The 13986-nt window shown below is 58.4% G+C and overlaps 3 protein-coding genes across 4 annotated transcripts; all 3 read right to left on the reverse strand.

The window, feature by feature from the left end:
- Positions 1-53: 53 nt before the first annotated feature.
- GALE (UDP-galactose-4-epimerase) lies at positions 54-2889 on the reverse strand. The gene is made up of 11 exons (XM_053964765.1): positions 2767-2889; positions 2010-2136; positions 1826-1941; positions 1513-1626; positions 1219-1395; positions 1025-1138; positions 878-944; positions 719-804; positions 531-608; positions 281-395; positions 54-204 (listed from the first exon to the last, which is right to left on the reverse strand). Exons 1-11 carry the CDS (start codon positions 2857-2859, stop codon positions 149-151), a joined length of 1143 nt encoding a protein of 380 aa, XP_053820740.1. The 5' UTR covers positions 2860-2889; the 3' UTR covers positions 54-148.
- A 384-nt stretch (positions 2890-3273) lies between these two features.
- HMGCL (3-hydroxy-3-methylglutaryl-CoA lyase) lies at positions 3274-7816 on the reverse strand. 2 transcript variants are annotated; one of them, XM_053964770.1, is made up of 9 exons: positions 7710-7816; positions 7239-7328; positions 6908-7015; positions 6460-6555; positions 5785-5933; positions 5400-5463; positions 4794-4982; positions 4413-4538; positions 3274-4122 (listed from the first exon to the last, which is right to left on the reverse strand). In XM_053964770.1, exons 1-9 carry the CDS (start codon positions 7758-7760, stop codon positions 4021-4023), a joined length of 975 nt encoding a protein of 324 aa, XP_053820745.1. In that variant the 5' UTR covers positions 7761-7816; the 3' UTR covers positions 3274-4020. The 2 variants fall into 2 exon arrangements, with proteins under 2 accessions (XP_053820745.1, XP_053820746.1); XM_053964771.1 differs by lacking the exon at positions 7710-7816 and adding an exon at positions 7486-7556.
- Positions 7817-8568: 752 nt separating this feature from the next.
- FUCA1 (alpha-L-fucosidase 1) lies at positions 8569-12922 on the reverse strand. The gene is made up of 8 exons (XM_053964764.1): positions 12534-12922; positions 11635-11769; positions 11297-11434; positions 10540-10645; positions 9980-10180; positions 9649-9839; positions 9366-9465; positions 8569-8812 (listed from the first exon to the last, which is right to left on the reverse strand). The coding sequence occupies exons 1-8, from the start codon at positions 12875-12877 to the stop codon at positions 8672-8674; spliced, it is 1356 nt and encodes a 451-aa protein (XP_053820739.1). The 5' UTR covers positions 12878-12922; the 3' UTR covers positions 8569-8671.
- Positions 12923-13986: the final 1064 nt, after the last annotated feature.

The raw sequence follows: 13986 nt of genomic DNA on the forward strand, positions 1-13986 counted from the left end.
GGGAGGCTGAGGATGCTCCAGCCTTCCTGCCCTGTGCCAGAGGCAGGAGGGGGAGCTGGAAGTGCCCTCCCAGGATGGTGACAGCCCTTGGGGAAGGAGACAGGGCTGGCGCAGAGCAGCCCTGGGCCCAGCCAGCCCTCGCCACAGCTCAGTTCTTGCTGAAGCCCGTGGGGTTCTGCAGCTGCCACCGCCACAGGTCCTCACCTGGAACAGGAGAAGGGAGGTGAGGGAGGGCAGGGGGCCGGCAGCGCCTGCTGTGCCAGGGAGGGGATGCCCTTACACATCTTGTCCAGGCCAAAGGCAGCTTTCCAGCCCAGCTCCCGCTCGGCCAGGGCGGGATCAGCGTAGCAGGAGGCCACGTCCCCCTCCCGCCGGGCCGTGATCTGGTACTTGATCTGCAGGGAGAGCAGCACCGTGGGCTCAGGGGGCTGCCAGGGGGGTGAGGAAACAGGGCCAGGGCTGCTGGGGGGAGCACGGGGCCTGTGGGACCAGCTGCCCTTGTGCCTGTGAGCCTGCAGCTCTGCCCTCACCTCCCTCCCCGAGGCTTTCTCCATGGCCCGGACCATCTGCAACACGGAGTAGCCGGTGCCTGTGCCCAGGTTGTATATCTGGGAGGAGGATAAAGGACAGGGATCAAGGGGAGAAGGGCCAGGCACCCTTCAGCCCCCATTGGGACCCCCACACCCCCCCAGTGCTGGCAGCACCCCGAGGTTGGTACCTTGCAGCCACAGTTCTCCTTGAGCTTCTTCAGAGCAGCGATGTGGCCCTTGGCCAGATCCACAACGTGGATGTAATCCCTGACTCCTGTGGGGACACAGAGGCTGAGGGCAAGGCCAGGGGTTTGGGAATCCCAAACTACCCCCATCCCGTGATGCACCTGTTCCATCGTCCGTCTTGTAGTCGTTCCCAAAGACGCTCAGGAATTCCCGGCGTCCCACTGCCACCTGCACACAGGGACAGCCCCATGGAGCCCCGGCACCCTGTGTCTCCTCCCTGTGAACCCCAAGGGCTGTGGGGGCACTACCTGAGCCACGTAGGGCATGAGGTTGTTGGGGATGCCCTGAGGATCCTCCCCGATCATCCCCGACTCGTGGGCGCCGATGGGGTTGAAGTAGCGCAGGAGGACGGCGTTCCAGTCCTGGGGACACACGGACGGGGCTGCCCGGTCACCCCCCTGGGGACACAGCCGGGCTCCAGCCCCACGGGGCGGCTCCTCACCCTCTCTGCTCTGCACAGATCCCGGATCATCTCCTCGATGAAGAACTTGGATTTGCCGTAGGGGTTGGTGCAGCCCCCGACCGGGTGCTTCTCGTCCAGGGGGAGGTACTTGGGGTCACCATAGACGGTGGCGGAGCTGCTGAACACGATGTTCCTCACGCCGTGGGCCTTCATGGTCTGGGAGGGGCGATGGCCAGCACTGATCCAGCTCTGTGCCCTGTGCCAGCCCTCCACGGGCACTGGCAGGGCCCAGGGCAGGGGAAACAGCCCAGGATCACTGCCGGCCCCTCTCACCTCCAGCAGCCGGATGGTCCCGGTGAGGTTCACTCTGTAATATTCCAAAGGCTTCTGCACCGACTCCCCCACGGCCTTGAGCCCCGCAAAGTGCATCACGGCCGAGAAACGGTGCTGCAGGGGGGAACGGGCTGGGCATCAGAGCCACGGCAGCAGGAGCCAGCCAGGATTTCCACAGGAGCTCCGGCCAGCCAGCCCTGGGGGCTCCACGGCCCACAGGAGCAGGGCACTGTGTTTCCTCCCTGCTCCCGTGGCTCCCACCCCTGCCAGGGACCCCAGGAGCCGCCTCGGGCACTGCAGCTCCTGCTCTCACCTTCCTGAAGAGCTCCTGGAGCGCGGCCTCGTCCGTGATGTCGAGCTCCTGGAAGAGCACGGGCCGGTGCGCGATCTCCTGCACCCGCCGGAGGCTCTCGGGGAGCTCCTCTGAGCCTGGGGATGGAGGGGAGTGAGGGAGCGGGCCCGGCCCGGGGATGGGACCGGGACGGGGCTCCCCGTACCTCGGATGGCGTTGTGGAAGTTGTCGATGACCACGGGCACGTAGCCCGCCTGCAGCAGCTCCAGCACGCAGTGGCTGCCGATGTAGCCGGCGCCGCCCGTCACCAGGATCGTCTCTGCCATGGCTCCCTGCGGGGGAAAGCCCCTGAGCCCGGCCCGGAGCCCTGAGCCCGGCCCGGAGCCCTGAGCCCGGCCCGGAGCCCTGAGCCCGGCCCGGGTCACGTCAGCGCGGCCGCCAGCTCGGTGCTGCCCGAGGGACGGGCGGGGCAGGGCCGGTCACACCTCCCGGACACGGAGGTGGCACATCCTGGAGACAAGCCCTGGTTCTTCCCGTTAAAGCCAGCCCGGGTCCTGGGTTCACCCATATCCCTCAGGGCAGCAGTTCTCACTGTTAATTAACTAATTAATTAATGGGGGTGGTCTCCGCCGGGGTACCAGCTCTGCCCTTCAGCCCTTCCCTGTTTTCCCCAGCCTCCCTTCCCAGGCTGGCCCCTCCGCAGGAAGGGCTTTGGGACCGCGGGACCCTCCGGCCCGGGGAGGGCACAGGAGCACCGGGCAGGAGCCGAACCGGGACATTTCCCTCCCGGAGCTGCGGACCCAGCCTGAGCCCCCCGAACCGCCCCGGGGCTGGGGCTAAACAGCACCTGGGCCCGGTGGGAGAGGGCGGGGAAGGCAGAGCTAACGGGGATTTCAGCCGGGGAGCGGGGACCGGGCCGGGAGGGAGCGGAGGGGTCCCGGGGGCCGAGGGGCAGAACGCACCGAGGAACCGGAATTACTCCGGAGCCCAGGGATAGCCCAAGCCGCGGGGGGTTGGGCTGCCCCTACCAAAGGAAGCGGAGCAGGGCAGCACATCCGTCCCCCCCGGTTCCCTCCCGGTTCCCCCGGTCTCTCACCCGCCGCTGCCGCCGCTCCCGCTCAGCCCCGTGAGGGGCGCGGCCCCTTTAAGGCCGGGCCTTGGCCCCGCCCCCCGGCGCCACGCGCGCGGCTCCTCCATGGAAACGTGTCAGGGCTACGGGTCGGCAGCGGGGACAAAAACACCGCAAGGGACGGCGGCTATTGGTGCGCGCGAGAGGGGGCGGGGTCACCGCGGGGAGCCCGGTGTCGCAGCGCCCCCTGGCGGCGGGAGGAGGCCGTTGCCCCAAACCCCGATTATTGACTTATTGCCCCAAAATCCGGATTTCTTGCCTCAAACCCCCGAATAATTACCTGAAAACCCCGAATTATTGCCCCATTCCGCCTCATTTCTGCAGCATTCATTAGCGCACGTTTGGTAATTGTTAGAGTTTATTGAAGTCACGTGAAGAGGAGCACACGCAGCCCGACACCTGCCCTGCCCCCTGAAAGGACAAAGTTCCTGCGCTCCTCTCCCATCCCACAACTAAACTGTTCAATAAATTACTTTACAAAGAAGAGCTGGGGGGGTTCCCAAGCACCTGAGGAGCTCTCAGGGTGGAAGGAACTCCTCACCCCCCAGCCCACGATGATGCAGATTTTCCACGTACAAGAGGCACTTGGAACCAAAGCAGAACCAAAAGCTCCTTTGTTGCTTCAGGTGAATCAAATTTTTCCTAGTTTAGGCTATTAAATAATGTGTTTATCACTCCTGGTGTGCCGAGGTATCTTACAACAGATACACAGTGCAGCAGCACATCCCTGAAGGCGGAGGTGGCCCCAGGCTGAGCACCAGGGGAAGTTTGGGCTCAGCCTTTGGCTGTTTGTGGGGGGCAGAGAAGGGAGGAAGGGACAGCCTGAGCTGGAGCCGTGCCCGAACTGCGAACCTGAGCTTGTCCTTGGCTCTGCAGGCAGGAGCTGCTGCTCTGCTCAGAGCTCTCCTCTGCCCTCTCCAAGGCACACGGGGACAGCCTCAAGGTCCAATATAAAACAATAAATCAGGATATTCTCTCATTTCTTCCTAATCCTGCTGAGCCGGGAAGGAGCTCGGGAGGTCAGAGAGGAATCACAGCCAGTCCTGGATCCTCGGTTTCTTGATCCAAGGAGAAATCCCGCTCAGTGTCACAGTCTGCAGGAGGCCTGAGACACCTTGGAATTGGTTTTTCTGTTGAGGGCATTGCAGATGAAGGTGCCTGTGTCCATCAGCTTCTGGAGATCCACCCCCTGCATGGGAAAGGCCCAGGACATGCCTTGAGGGACATCTCCCACCACCCCAGGGTGCCCCACACCCCGTCCAGCCTGGCCTTGGGCACTCCAGGGATCCAGGGGCAGCCACAGCCCCTCTGGGCACCCTGTGCCAGGGCCTGCCCACCCTTACAGGGAATATTTTTCCATCTTACACTTGCCTCTGTCAAGGGGAAGCCATTCCCCCTGTCCTGTCAGCCCAGGCCCCCCCAGCTGCTCCACCCCGGGCCTGTGCTTAGGCCTGAGCAGAGCCCTGAGCTGCCACTCACCGTGTGGATGCCCAGCCCGTTGAGCATGTACACCAAGTCCTCTGTGGCCACGTTCCCAGAGGCTCCCTGGGCATAGGGACACCCCCCAAGGCCGGCCACGGAAGCGTCCACCACGCTCACCCCCATCTGCAAACAAAGCCCGAGTCAGGAGCTGCTCCAGAAGCACAAAATCTGCAATTCCCAAGCAAGCCCAAAAAACCCCAAAGAAAGCTGCTTCATTTGCGTGGCTGCCCCATCCCTGGAAGGGTCCCAGGCCAGGCTGGATGGGGCTTGGAGCAGCCTGGGACAGCAGGAGATGGGCAGGGGCTGGGGCAGGAAGGGGTTTAAGGTCCTCCCAACCCAACCCTGCCACGAGCCTGTGATGCAGAGCAGGAATCCTACCTGGAGGGCCACCAGGATGTTGGCCAGGGCCTGTCCATAGGTGTCGTGGCAGTGGACAGCCAGAGCCCCCACGGGCACCTCCTTCATGACCACTGCCAGCATCTCCTTCATGCTGCCCGGGGTGCCCACGCCGATGGTGTCCCCCAGGGAGATCTCGTAGCACCCCATGGAGTACATCTTCTTGGAGACCTGGGCCACAGCCAGCACGGGCACTGAGAGGGCATCCTCCCCTCCCAGGGCTGATTCCTGCTGCACCACAATCCCCTGGACACTCCTCCTTCCCTCCCAGAGCTGATTCCTGCTGCACCACAATCCCCTGGACACTCCTCCTTCCCTCCCAGAGCTGATTCCTGCTACACCACAATCCCCTGGACACTCCTCCTTCCCTCCCAGAGCTGATTCCTGCTGCACCACAATCCCCTGGACACTCCTCTCTGGGATTACAGGTGCCCCAGCCTCCCTCAGTTCCCCATTTCCAGCTGGATTCAGTCTCTGAGAACCTGGATACTCCCTGGATACTGGCACATCCCCCAGTGCCCACTTCACATCCCTTAAAATAAATGAAAACCCTCTCAGGAATTCTGGTTGTATCTGTGACTGACTCACCTCTGCAACTTTAGCTGCAGAAATCTTCCCTTCGTAGGGACATCCAAGGACACAGGAAACGTATCTGTGGTCAAAAAAAAAAAAAAAAAAGAGCTTTTAAGCTGGAAAAGGGCAGTGGGATTCTACTGGACAAACCAGTCAGGACTTGTACATCTGCCATGTCTTTAAGATAGGAGAATGAATTTTCTATTCTAGTGGCCAAAGGTTACATTATTTCACCAATTTCTTCTTCCATGGTGTAAAGGTTGCCAAGATGAGCCCACAGGGCTGCTGGGGGTGTGCTCTGTGCACTTCCATGTGGGATGTTTGCCAAGAAAATCTGATCCAAACTGGTTCTGGATTATTCCAGAACAAATGTGGGTGAATTCCAGCAGGAACTCCTTACCCCCTGACAGGAATGCTGGCTTCCCTCGCTGCCCTCATGACCTCTTCAAACCTCTCCAGGCTCTCCTCGATGGAGCAGTTGATGTTTTTCATGGTGAACAGCTCAGATGCTGCCCCAAAGATCGACACCTCTTTGGCCCCTGCTGCCACCTGCAAATAAAAAATCCTAAACTGCAACCCCAGGACCACTGAGGGTGGAAAAGACCCCTGAGATCAGCAGGTCCAAGCCTTAGCCCAGCACTTCTTAAATCAAAGCCAGGTGATTTTTCTTGTGAGGGAAATGACAAACAGAGCCACAACTTCACAATTTCATGGCCAAGAGTTAATTCAAGGCTTTCAGTGGCATCTCTTGGTAGGGATGTCTCAAACCAGCCCCATAAAACACCTCCCTTTACAGAGGCTCTTCTGTTCCTAAACAAATCTGCCTTGCTTATTTAGCCTTGAAGATCTTGGAGCTCTTCTCCACCTCCACGTCCCTGTGATCTACAATCTCTGACTACAGCTCTCTCATTTTAGAGAAGCATTTTTCCCCAAACAACCCAATCCTTCCCTCAGCTCATTCTGCAGCAAAACCACCAGGACACATCTGAGCTTGCCTTGAAAAGGGTGAAGCCACAGGAGCAAAGGATCAGGTGGGATTGCAAAGAGTGGATACTGAGGTTTTCCCAGCCCTTACCGCTGCCTGGAAGCCCTTGAGGTTTGGAGTCAGCACAGGGTAACTGATCCCAGGTAATTTATTGATCCCCTGCATCACCTCGGTGTGATCAGCCATCTGCAAAGCAAGCCACAAACCTCTGTCAGGGTCACAGGTGCCACTTCTGCCAGAAAATCATCACTGAAATTCCTTTTTGCGAAGGGAACAGAAATCTGTAGGGATCAGAGCCTCTCCAAGCAAACAGAAGTGCAGCCTGTGAGGGGCCAGGGGTCACCCAGCCAGGCCAACGTGTACAAACACGTGTGTGACCTGTCTGTCCCTCTGCTCTTTCCAGGGTCCAAAGGGAAGCTCTGAGACATTTTAACTCCTCTGCTGGTCCTTGCCCAGTAACAGGGATTTGGAAGCAATCAGAACCACTGGATTGCTGTACTTTTAGACCACACCACTGCAAATCCTGTCTGACACTGACCTGAGGAACCCACTTGGGCGACACGAAGCTGGTGGCCTCTATAACCTGCAGCCCCGTCTCTGACAGCATGTTGATTAAATTGATCTTCACTGGGGTGGGCACAAGGTTCTAAGAAAAGAAAAACGACCTAGTTATTATTATTTCCACAATCAACTATTCTGCCACTAAAAAAAAAAAAAAAAAAAAAAAAAAAAAAAAAAAAGCACATTTTCGACATTAAAAAAGCAGCATTTAAAGAAAAACTGCCCATTGCCGGGCACAGGGGGGTGTTTGGGGGATTTGGCTGGAGAACGCCCCCCGGGAGGTGCAGGGAGCCCGGAGCCGCCGCTACCTTCTCGTTCTGGAGCCCGTCGCGGGGTCCCACCTCCACCACCTTCACTCGCTTCGGGTACGCCCCGGTCGCCGCCGCAGCGGAGCTCACCTGGCACGGAGGGCAGAGTCAGCCGAGCCCGCGGAGCCCCGGCCCCGCCGCGCCCCAGCCACAGCCCCGCCTGGCCCCGTCCCGGAGCCGATCCCCCCGGCTGGCCCCGCTGCTCCCCGGCCCCGCCTGGCCCTGTCCCGGTGCCCCGGTCCCTCACGGGCCGCAGCGATCCCGCCCAGCGCGGCAGCAGCCGCCGCGCCGCCGCCATGTCCGCCGCGCTCACGTGACCGCACACACCCCCGCCACGTGACCCTATCGTGGGCGTGGCCCCGCCGGTCACGTGAGCGCTCCCCACGTGGCACCGGCTCGGCGCTGTCCCCGCGGCCCGCCCGGCCCTTCTGTCCCCTGTGTCCCTTGTCGCCGTCCGCAGCCGTCCCGCACCTGTCCCCAGGCGCCGTCCCACAGCGCGGAGCCCGTGTCGCAGCGCGGCATCTTTCCCTCCGGCACTGCCCGGCGGCGCCACCCGCCGCGCACTTATAGCGGCGGCTTTGGCGCTGCCCGGCGCGCTGAGCAAACACGGGCGCTGTTTGTTCTGGGGCGGGCCCCGCTCCGCGCCAGGGGTCACCGTGATGGGGTTGTGAGGCAAAGAGGCCATCGCTCTGTTGTCGCTTTTTGTCCCATTTTTTTGTTTGTAACGGCGTCATCAGCGGAGCCGCGCGGCGCTCCTGTGAGCGGGTCCCTGGCACCCGCGGCCGGTTCTCTGGAGCCGGGGCTGCTGGACGTTTGTCACTCGAGTAACGGCCCCCACGGCACCAGCTCCGCTCGTGGCCCAGCCCCGGGGCTCTGCTCGAGCTCAGCTCTGAGTGTCCTGGCAGGTTGTGCTGGGACAGGAACAAAACACAGCCTGCCTTCACGACAACCTGTGCTCCTGGGAGCAGTTCCATCACTCACACACACACATTGTTCAACCCTTTTTAAGAAGTTCAGCATCCATGCAGGAGACCTGCTCTTACTGGAACTCAAATTTCACAAGTTCAGGAGTGCAAGCAGAAGTCACAAGTGCAATTCACAATGGTGGAGTCTCTTCAATTCACTTATAACAAAACCTTTTGTTGTAGCTGTCTCCAGCAGAATATCAATAAAAGTTTGTGGATGGATTTGTATCATATTTTTTACAGATGATTTCTTCCAGGTCTCTTCCAGCAAGCTTCCATTAGATTTATTCATCATGGAAGCAGCTGATCACAACTGTTCCAACCAACACCAAAGTAGAACAAGGCAACAGAGACTGGAGGAGAGATTCTCTCAAGTGAAAAATAATCTATTCAATGTGAAACATAAAAATCCTTTTGGGTTCAATCAAAAAGAGAGGCAGTGGGAGATGCTGTGTCCCCCCACAGGCATCATTTCACACCCTCAAGCTTCACCACCCAGCCAGACTGAGGAGGGAGAGGAGATGGGAGCATGTAGGGCAGGGTTATGAGCATCCCTTTCCCTGGCTGGTTCTGCCACTTCAGAGTGCCAGCAAACCCCAGCAATGTCACCTGCAGAGGAAGGAAGGGGACACTCAGCTGGAGCTCAGCAGGCCCCCTCTGCACAGCCCAGCATTCCCTAGAGGGCCTGCAGGTCCCCAGCCGTGGCTCACGTGGCACAGGGGGTGACACAGGGGGTGTTTTGAGGCCACACCAGGCTCCAGTTTGTTGTTTGGGGTTTGTTTGTTGCTGATGCTTTGTCCCTGTTTGTTCAGAGCAAAGGACACGGCAACATTTGCGTCACGGTGACATCTGCCACGAGCAGGGCACTGCACCTGGGCTGCAGGACAGCCACTCCTGCTCTGGGGGTATTGCTTCCCTCCCCTGCAACAACAGGATCAAAACACTCCAGGGCAGGAATCTTCCCTGGCAGCCATCAGCCTGTCCTGGCAACTCCTGTCCCACGTTCCACGCGAGCCAAAGCCTGGGGAACAGCCTGGGGTGCTGCAAGGAGCCCACAGCAAACAGCTCCCCACGCCCCCCAGCTCCTAAACAAATCCAGGCTGGCCCTTCCCAGCCCACAAATGCCCCCAAACGGGCTCTCAGTGTGTGTTAAGTCCCTCACCTGTGTGCCTGGGGATGGAATGGGCGAGGACAGATGCAGGACACTGTCCAGAGGCCAGAGCAGGAAGATGGCAAAGACCACTGGTCCCTTGGAGGTGTACCTGAGAGAGAAGGAGTTCAGCAGGTGAAGGGCACCAGACACAAACCTGACCTTTCCAGACAGCACGAGAACACTGCCTTGCCTTCTGTCACCACACAGGGGTCACCTATTCCCCTGACTCCAAATTTAGGAAAAGAGAAGAAATAAACATCAGCTCAGCTGGTCTGAGCAGCAGAGCCCTTACCAGACTGTGTTCGTGGTGTTCTCCATCTGCACCCTCCAAGGCTGGGATTCATAAATTGCCTCCCCATTGGTGTCCAGCCACCTCCCAAGGGCCAGGAGTCTTTCTTGGAAGATGGGGACAATCACCCCTTCCTTTGTAGGTCCCACATTGAGGAGGTAGTTGCCACCCAAACTCACAGTCTGCACCAGCTCCTGTGGCAGATAAAGCAAGGTAACATTATCTTCACCTCAGACAACACAGGAACTAAAGTGTTTTATCCTCATCAGCTACTCCAGAAGCCTCTAACTCCCAGCAGTCCTCCCACAGGCTATTTCCATTTCAGGTTTCTCACCTCAATCATACTCATTTCATCCATCACCTCAGCCAGGCTCATGTTGCTGCGGTAGCCCCAGGAGAGCCTGTCCAGGGAGGAGCACATCTCCCACTTGTGATCTGGCAGGGTGCCTGGCCTGTACTTGTCAGCACAGTTGTAGAAACCCCCGTGGCGGCAGGAGCAGCCCCGACCCCAGCGATCGTTGACAACCACGGTGTCCTGAGAGGAGAAAAACAGCTCAGGGCACAGATCCTTTTGTTCCTGGGCCGTCCAGCTGGCAGCCACCCCCCTGAGGAAGCACCTAAAAATTCCCAGTGTAATGGAAACCCTCCTGAGAAGGCTGAATCCCTCCCTCTGCTCGCTCAGGTATGAGCTGAGGCAACAAAGCTCCTGGCCTGAGCCTCCCACAAGCATCCACCAAAGGTCAGTGGAGCTCCCACAGCAGCACAGTCTCTTTTTGTCAGAGAATAAAACACATTTGCCAAATGTCAAGGAGGTTTCTGGTTTGACCACACATCCCACAGCCTCCTGTCCTTCCACACCCACCCAGTGCCAGGAGGGGCAGCAGGCACCGGTACCTTGACGGGGCTGTCATTATAGAGCCAGGCAAGGAAAGAGGTGGAATTCCAGTAGGAATCTGGAGCTTCCCAGTCCCCATCCGACCAGATCAGGTCTGGTTTGTATCTAAGGGAGAGAGATGTTGTTTCAAAAAGGCTTATCTGCTCCTGCCACACTGTGGTTCTTGGGTGTGGGGTCGTTTTGCTTCCCCTTCCCACTGCCTGGCATCACCAGGAGGCTTTTGCTTCATTTTCTGCTTCACACAAAGCTCTAAGGGAGGTTCTTGCAGCAGCAAAGAACAAGGTGTTGATCCACAGCTCAAGAGAGGGTGCAGTTCTTCAAAAAAACCCAGAATTTGGCACTCCAAAGGAGATTATGAGGCACATTCTTGAGCTGGGACAACAAGCTACAAGCCCAAGCCTTTTATTTTTGTCAGCAAGGGGAAGCAAGGCAAGGATGCAAATTCACACTGAAAACAATTTTCTATTTTATTAAATACTGAACAGTTTGTTCCACCTCCAGCCACCCTGCACAAAAGCAGGATTAAAGGGAATTGCTTTTGCAGGAAAAATTTGTCCCTGCCTTATTCTACAGATTAGACCTTCCACACGTCAAAAGTGAACCCCTTTTCTAATTACCACGAATCATTACTGCTTAGCAAAGAGAATTTTCCTTGGCAAAAATCAACACTTCTCTTCTTTGCACCCACTTTGCACCTTTCTCAACAGGACTGAAACCAGGCAATGCTGGTGATTCTGAACTGGTTGTGGCTCTTACTTTAAGACAAGGTCATAAAGTTCTGGCATTGTCTTCTTTAAAACGAAGCTCTGGGTCTTGAAATCACTTTGCTTGTCAGCGAGGTAGAGAGGGTTAAACCACTCCATCAGGGAGTGGTACAGCCCATAACGGAGGTTGCTGAAGGACAAAACACAGAGGGAAGAGTTAAGCTTCAGTGGGGATTAAAAAGCAGTGGAAATTAAATTACTGGCTTTATTATTTTTCATCATTTGCAAGCACTCCATTTTTCACAGTGAGCTCGGGGTTTTCTGCTGTTTGTCAAGCAGAGCCAGGAGGATTCACTGCTCTCAAAGCAGAGCTCTCTGGCAGGGCCGTACCTCTCCCTGAGGGCTTCTCCCAGCTCTCCCACCAGGTCCCTGTGGGGCCCTGTATCCACAGAATTCCAGTTCCAGGACACTGGTGACCCCCAGTTGGTGAAGCCTTCGTGGTGCTTGGTGGTCAGGACCACATATCTGAGAGGAGAAAAGGTTGGGATGGCAAAGGAACAGCTGAGATATTTCCCACCCCCACTGCAAACCAGTCACTAAAACAGCAAGGCACTGGATAACCACACTGTGAGGAGCCCTCTGACACTATCCTTTGGATTTAGAAGCAAATACAAGAATAAGAGAGGATTTTAGTGGATTTTAATGCTGGGAAAGAATGAACATCAATACTCAGCAAGGAGCAAGACCTGTCATCTCCTCAGCACCCTGGGCATGACCCCTCAGGGATGTCCAGCACTGTTCAGGGACCCCCAATCCCTCAGGGATCCCTGGATCTTCCCCTTCCACCCCCTCAGAGACCCCTCCATCCTCTTGGGAACCGCCCCATATGCTTTTCCATTCCCTCAGGGACCCCAGACCTCCCCCCTCATTCCCTCTGGGACTCCCAGGCATGCTCTTCTATCTGCTCAGTGACCAGGGGTCTCCACTGCCTCACATATTCCCAGAAGTGGCTCCTCCATCCCCTCAGGGACTCTGAGACCCACCATCCATCCCCCCAGGGACCCCCGGCCATGGCACTCATCCCCTCAGGGACCCCCCATCCCCTCAGGGACCCCCGGCCATGGCACTCATCCCCTCAGGGACCCCCCATCCCCTCAGGGACCCCCGGCCATGGCACTCATCCCCTCAGGGACCCCCCATCCCCTCAGGGACCCCCGGCCATGGCACTCATCCCCTCAGGGACTCCCCATCCCCTCAGGGATCCCAACTCCGGCCATCCCAGCGCTGACCTGGCCCCGGCCCGCTGGAAGAGCTGTGCCCATTGTCGGGGCTGGAAGTCGTGGGCGGTGAAACGGGGCGCGAACTCCGCGTAGGTGGTGCCGGGCGGGAAACGGCGGCGCACGAAGCGCTCGTAGGCGGCATCGTGCTGGCCCTGCCAGTGCCACCAGAACCACTCGGAGCCCCAGGCCGGCACGGAGAACACCCCCCAGTGCACGAACACCCCCACCTTGGCCCGGTCGAACCAGGCCGGCAGCGGCCGCGCGTCCAGGCTGGCCCAGTCCGGGCGGTACCGGGGCGCGGCCAAGCCCGGGCCCAGCGCGGCCGCCGCACTGAGCAGCGCCAGCGCCGCCATGGCCCCGTGACGTCACCAAGGCCGCGGCTCCCCGCGGGCCCCGGGTTCGAGGCTGCGGCCCGACCGCTGCCCGGGGCACGGCGGGGAATATCCCGGGGGGGATGGAGGGATAGCCCCAACCATCGGGGAATAACCCGGGAATGGATGGAAAGATAGCCCCAACCATCGGGGAACAACCCGGGAATGGATGGAGGGATAGCCGCAACCATCGGGGAATATCCCGGGGGGGATGGAGGGATAGCCCCAACCATCGGGGAATAACCCGGGAGGGATGGAGGGATAGCCCCAAACATCGGGGAATATCCCGGGGGGGATGGAGGGATAGCCCCAATCATCGGGGAATATCCCGGGAATGGATGGAGTGACATTGGGATAGCCCCAACCATCGGGGAATATCCCGGGGGGGATGGAGGGATAGCCCCAACCATCGGGGAATATCCCAGGAATGGATGGAGTGACATTGGGATAGCCCCAACCATCGCGGAATATCTCAGGAATGGATGGAGTGACATTGGGATAGCCCCAACCATCGGGGAATATCCCGGGAGGGATGGAGGGACATCAGGAATAATCCCAACCATCCCCCCTGTGCATCCCTGGAGCAGTGTCCAAAGGCTCCTGGAGCTCTGGCAGCCTTGGGGCCGTGCCCATTCCCTGGGGAGCCTGGGCAGTGGGACACAGGGCAGAGTGCAAGGGCCTCATGGCCATGCCCCAGGCAGGCTCATCCCTGTTGGAAGCATTTTGGGAGCTGGCAGAAGCCCAGCTGCTCCAGGTCACTGGTGAAGGGCCCTGTTCCACTTCATTGTCCATTCAGCTAAAAGTGCTGCTTTTGCCAAATTTGCAAAAAAACAACCCCAATCAAGTTCCTCATGCTCAAAGTATCTGCCCCTGTTTGGGCTTAAACTTGTCACCTGGAGAACTTTGTACACCAGGAAAGGAAAGGAAGAAAATCCTGGAAAATGGCTTATATGCTTAATCACATAACATCCAACAAACACCTGCGTGGTTCGGTCAGTTCTCCTGAAATCTGCTGGAAGAAATGTGCTGCCTGCAAGGTCCTGTCTGCCCCAACTCTGGCCAAGTCCTTAAGCTGAAGTGAGAGGCTGGAA

The sequence above is a fragment of the Vidua chalybeata genome, chromosome 25 (genome assembly GCF_026979565.1).
Source record: "Vidua chalybeata isolate OUT-0048 chromosome 25, bVidCha1 merged haplotype, whole genome shotgun sequence".
In the NCBI taxonomy this organism is placed as follows: Eukaryota; Metazoa; Chordata; class Aves; order Passeriformes; family Viduidae; genus Vidua; species Vidua chalybeata.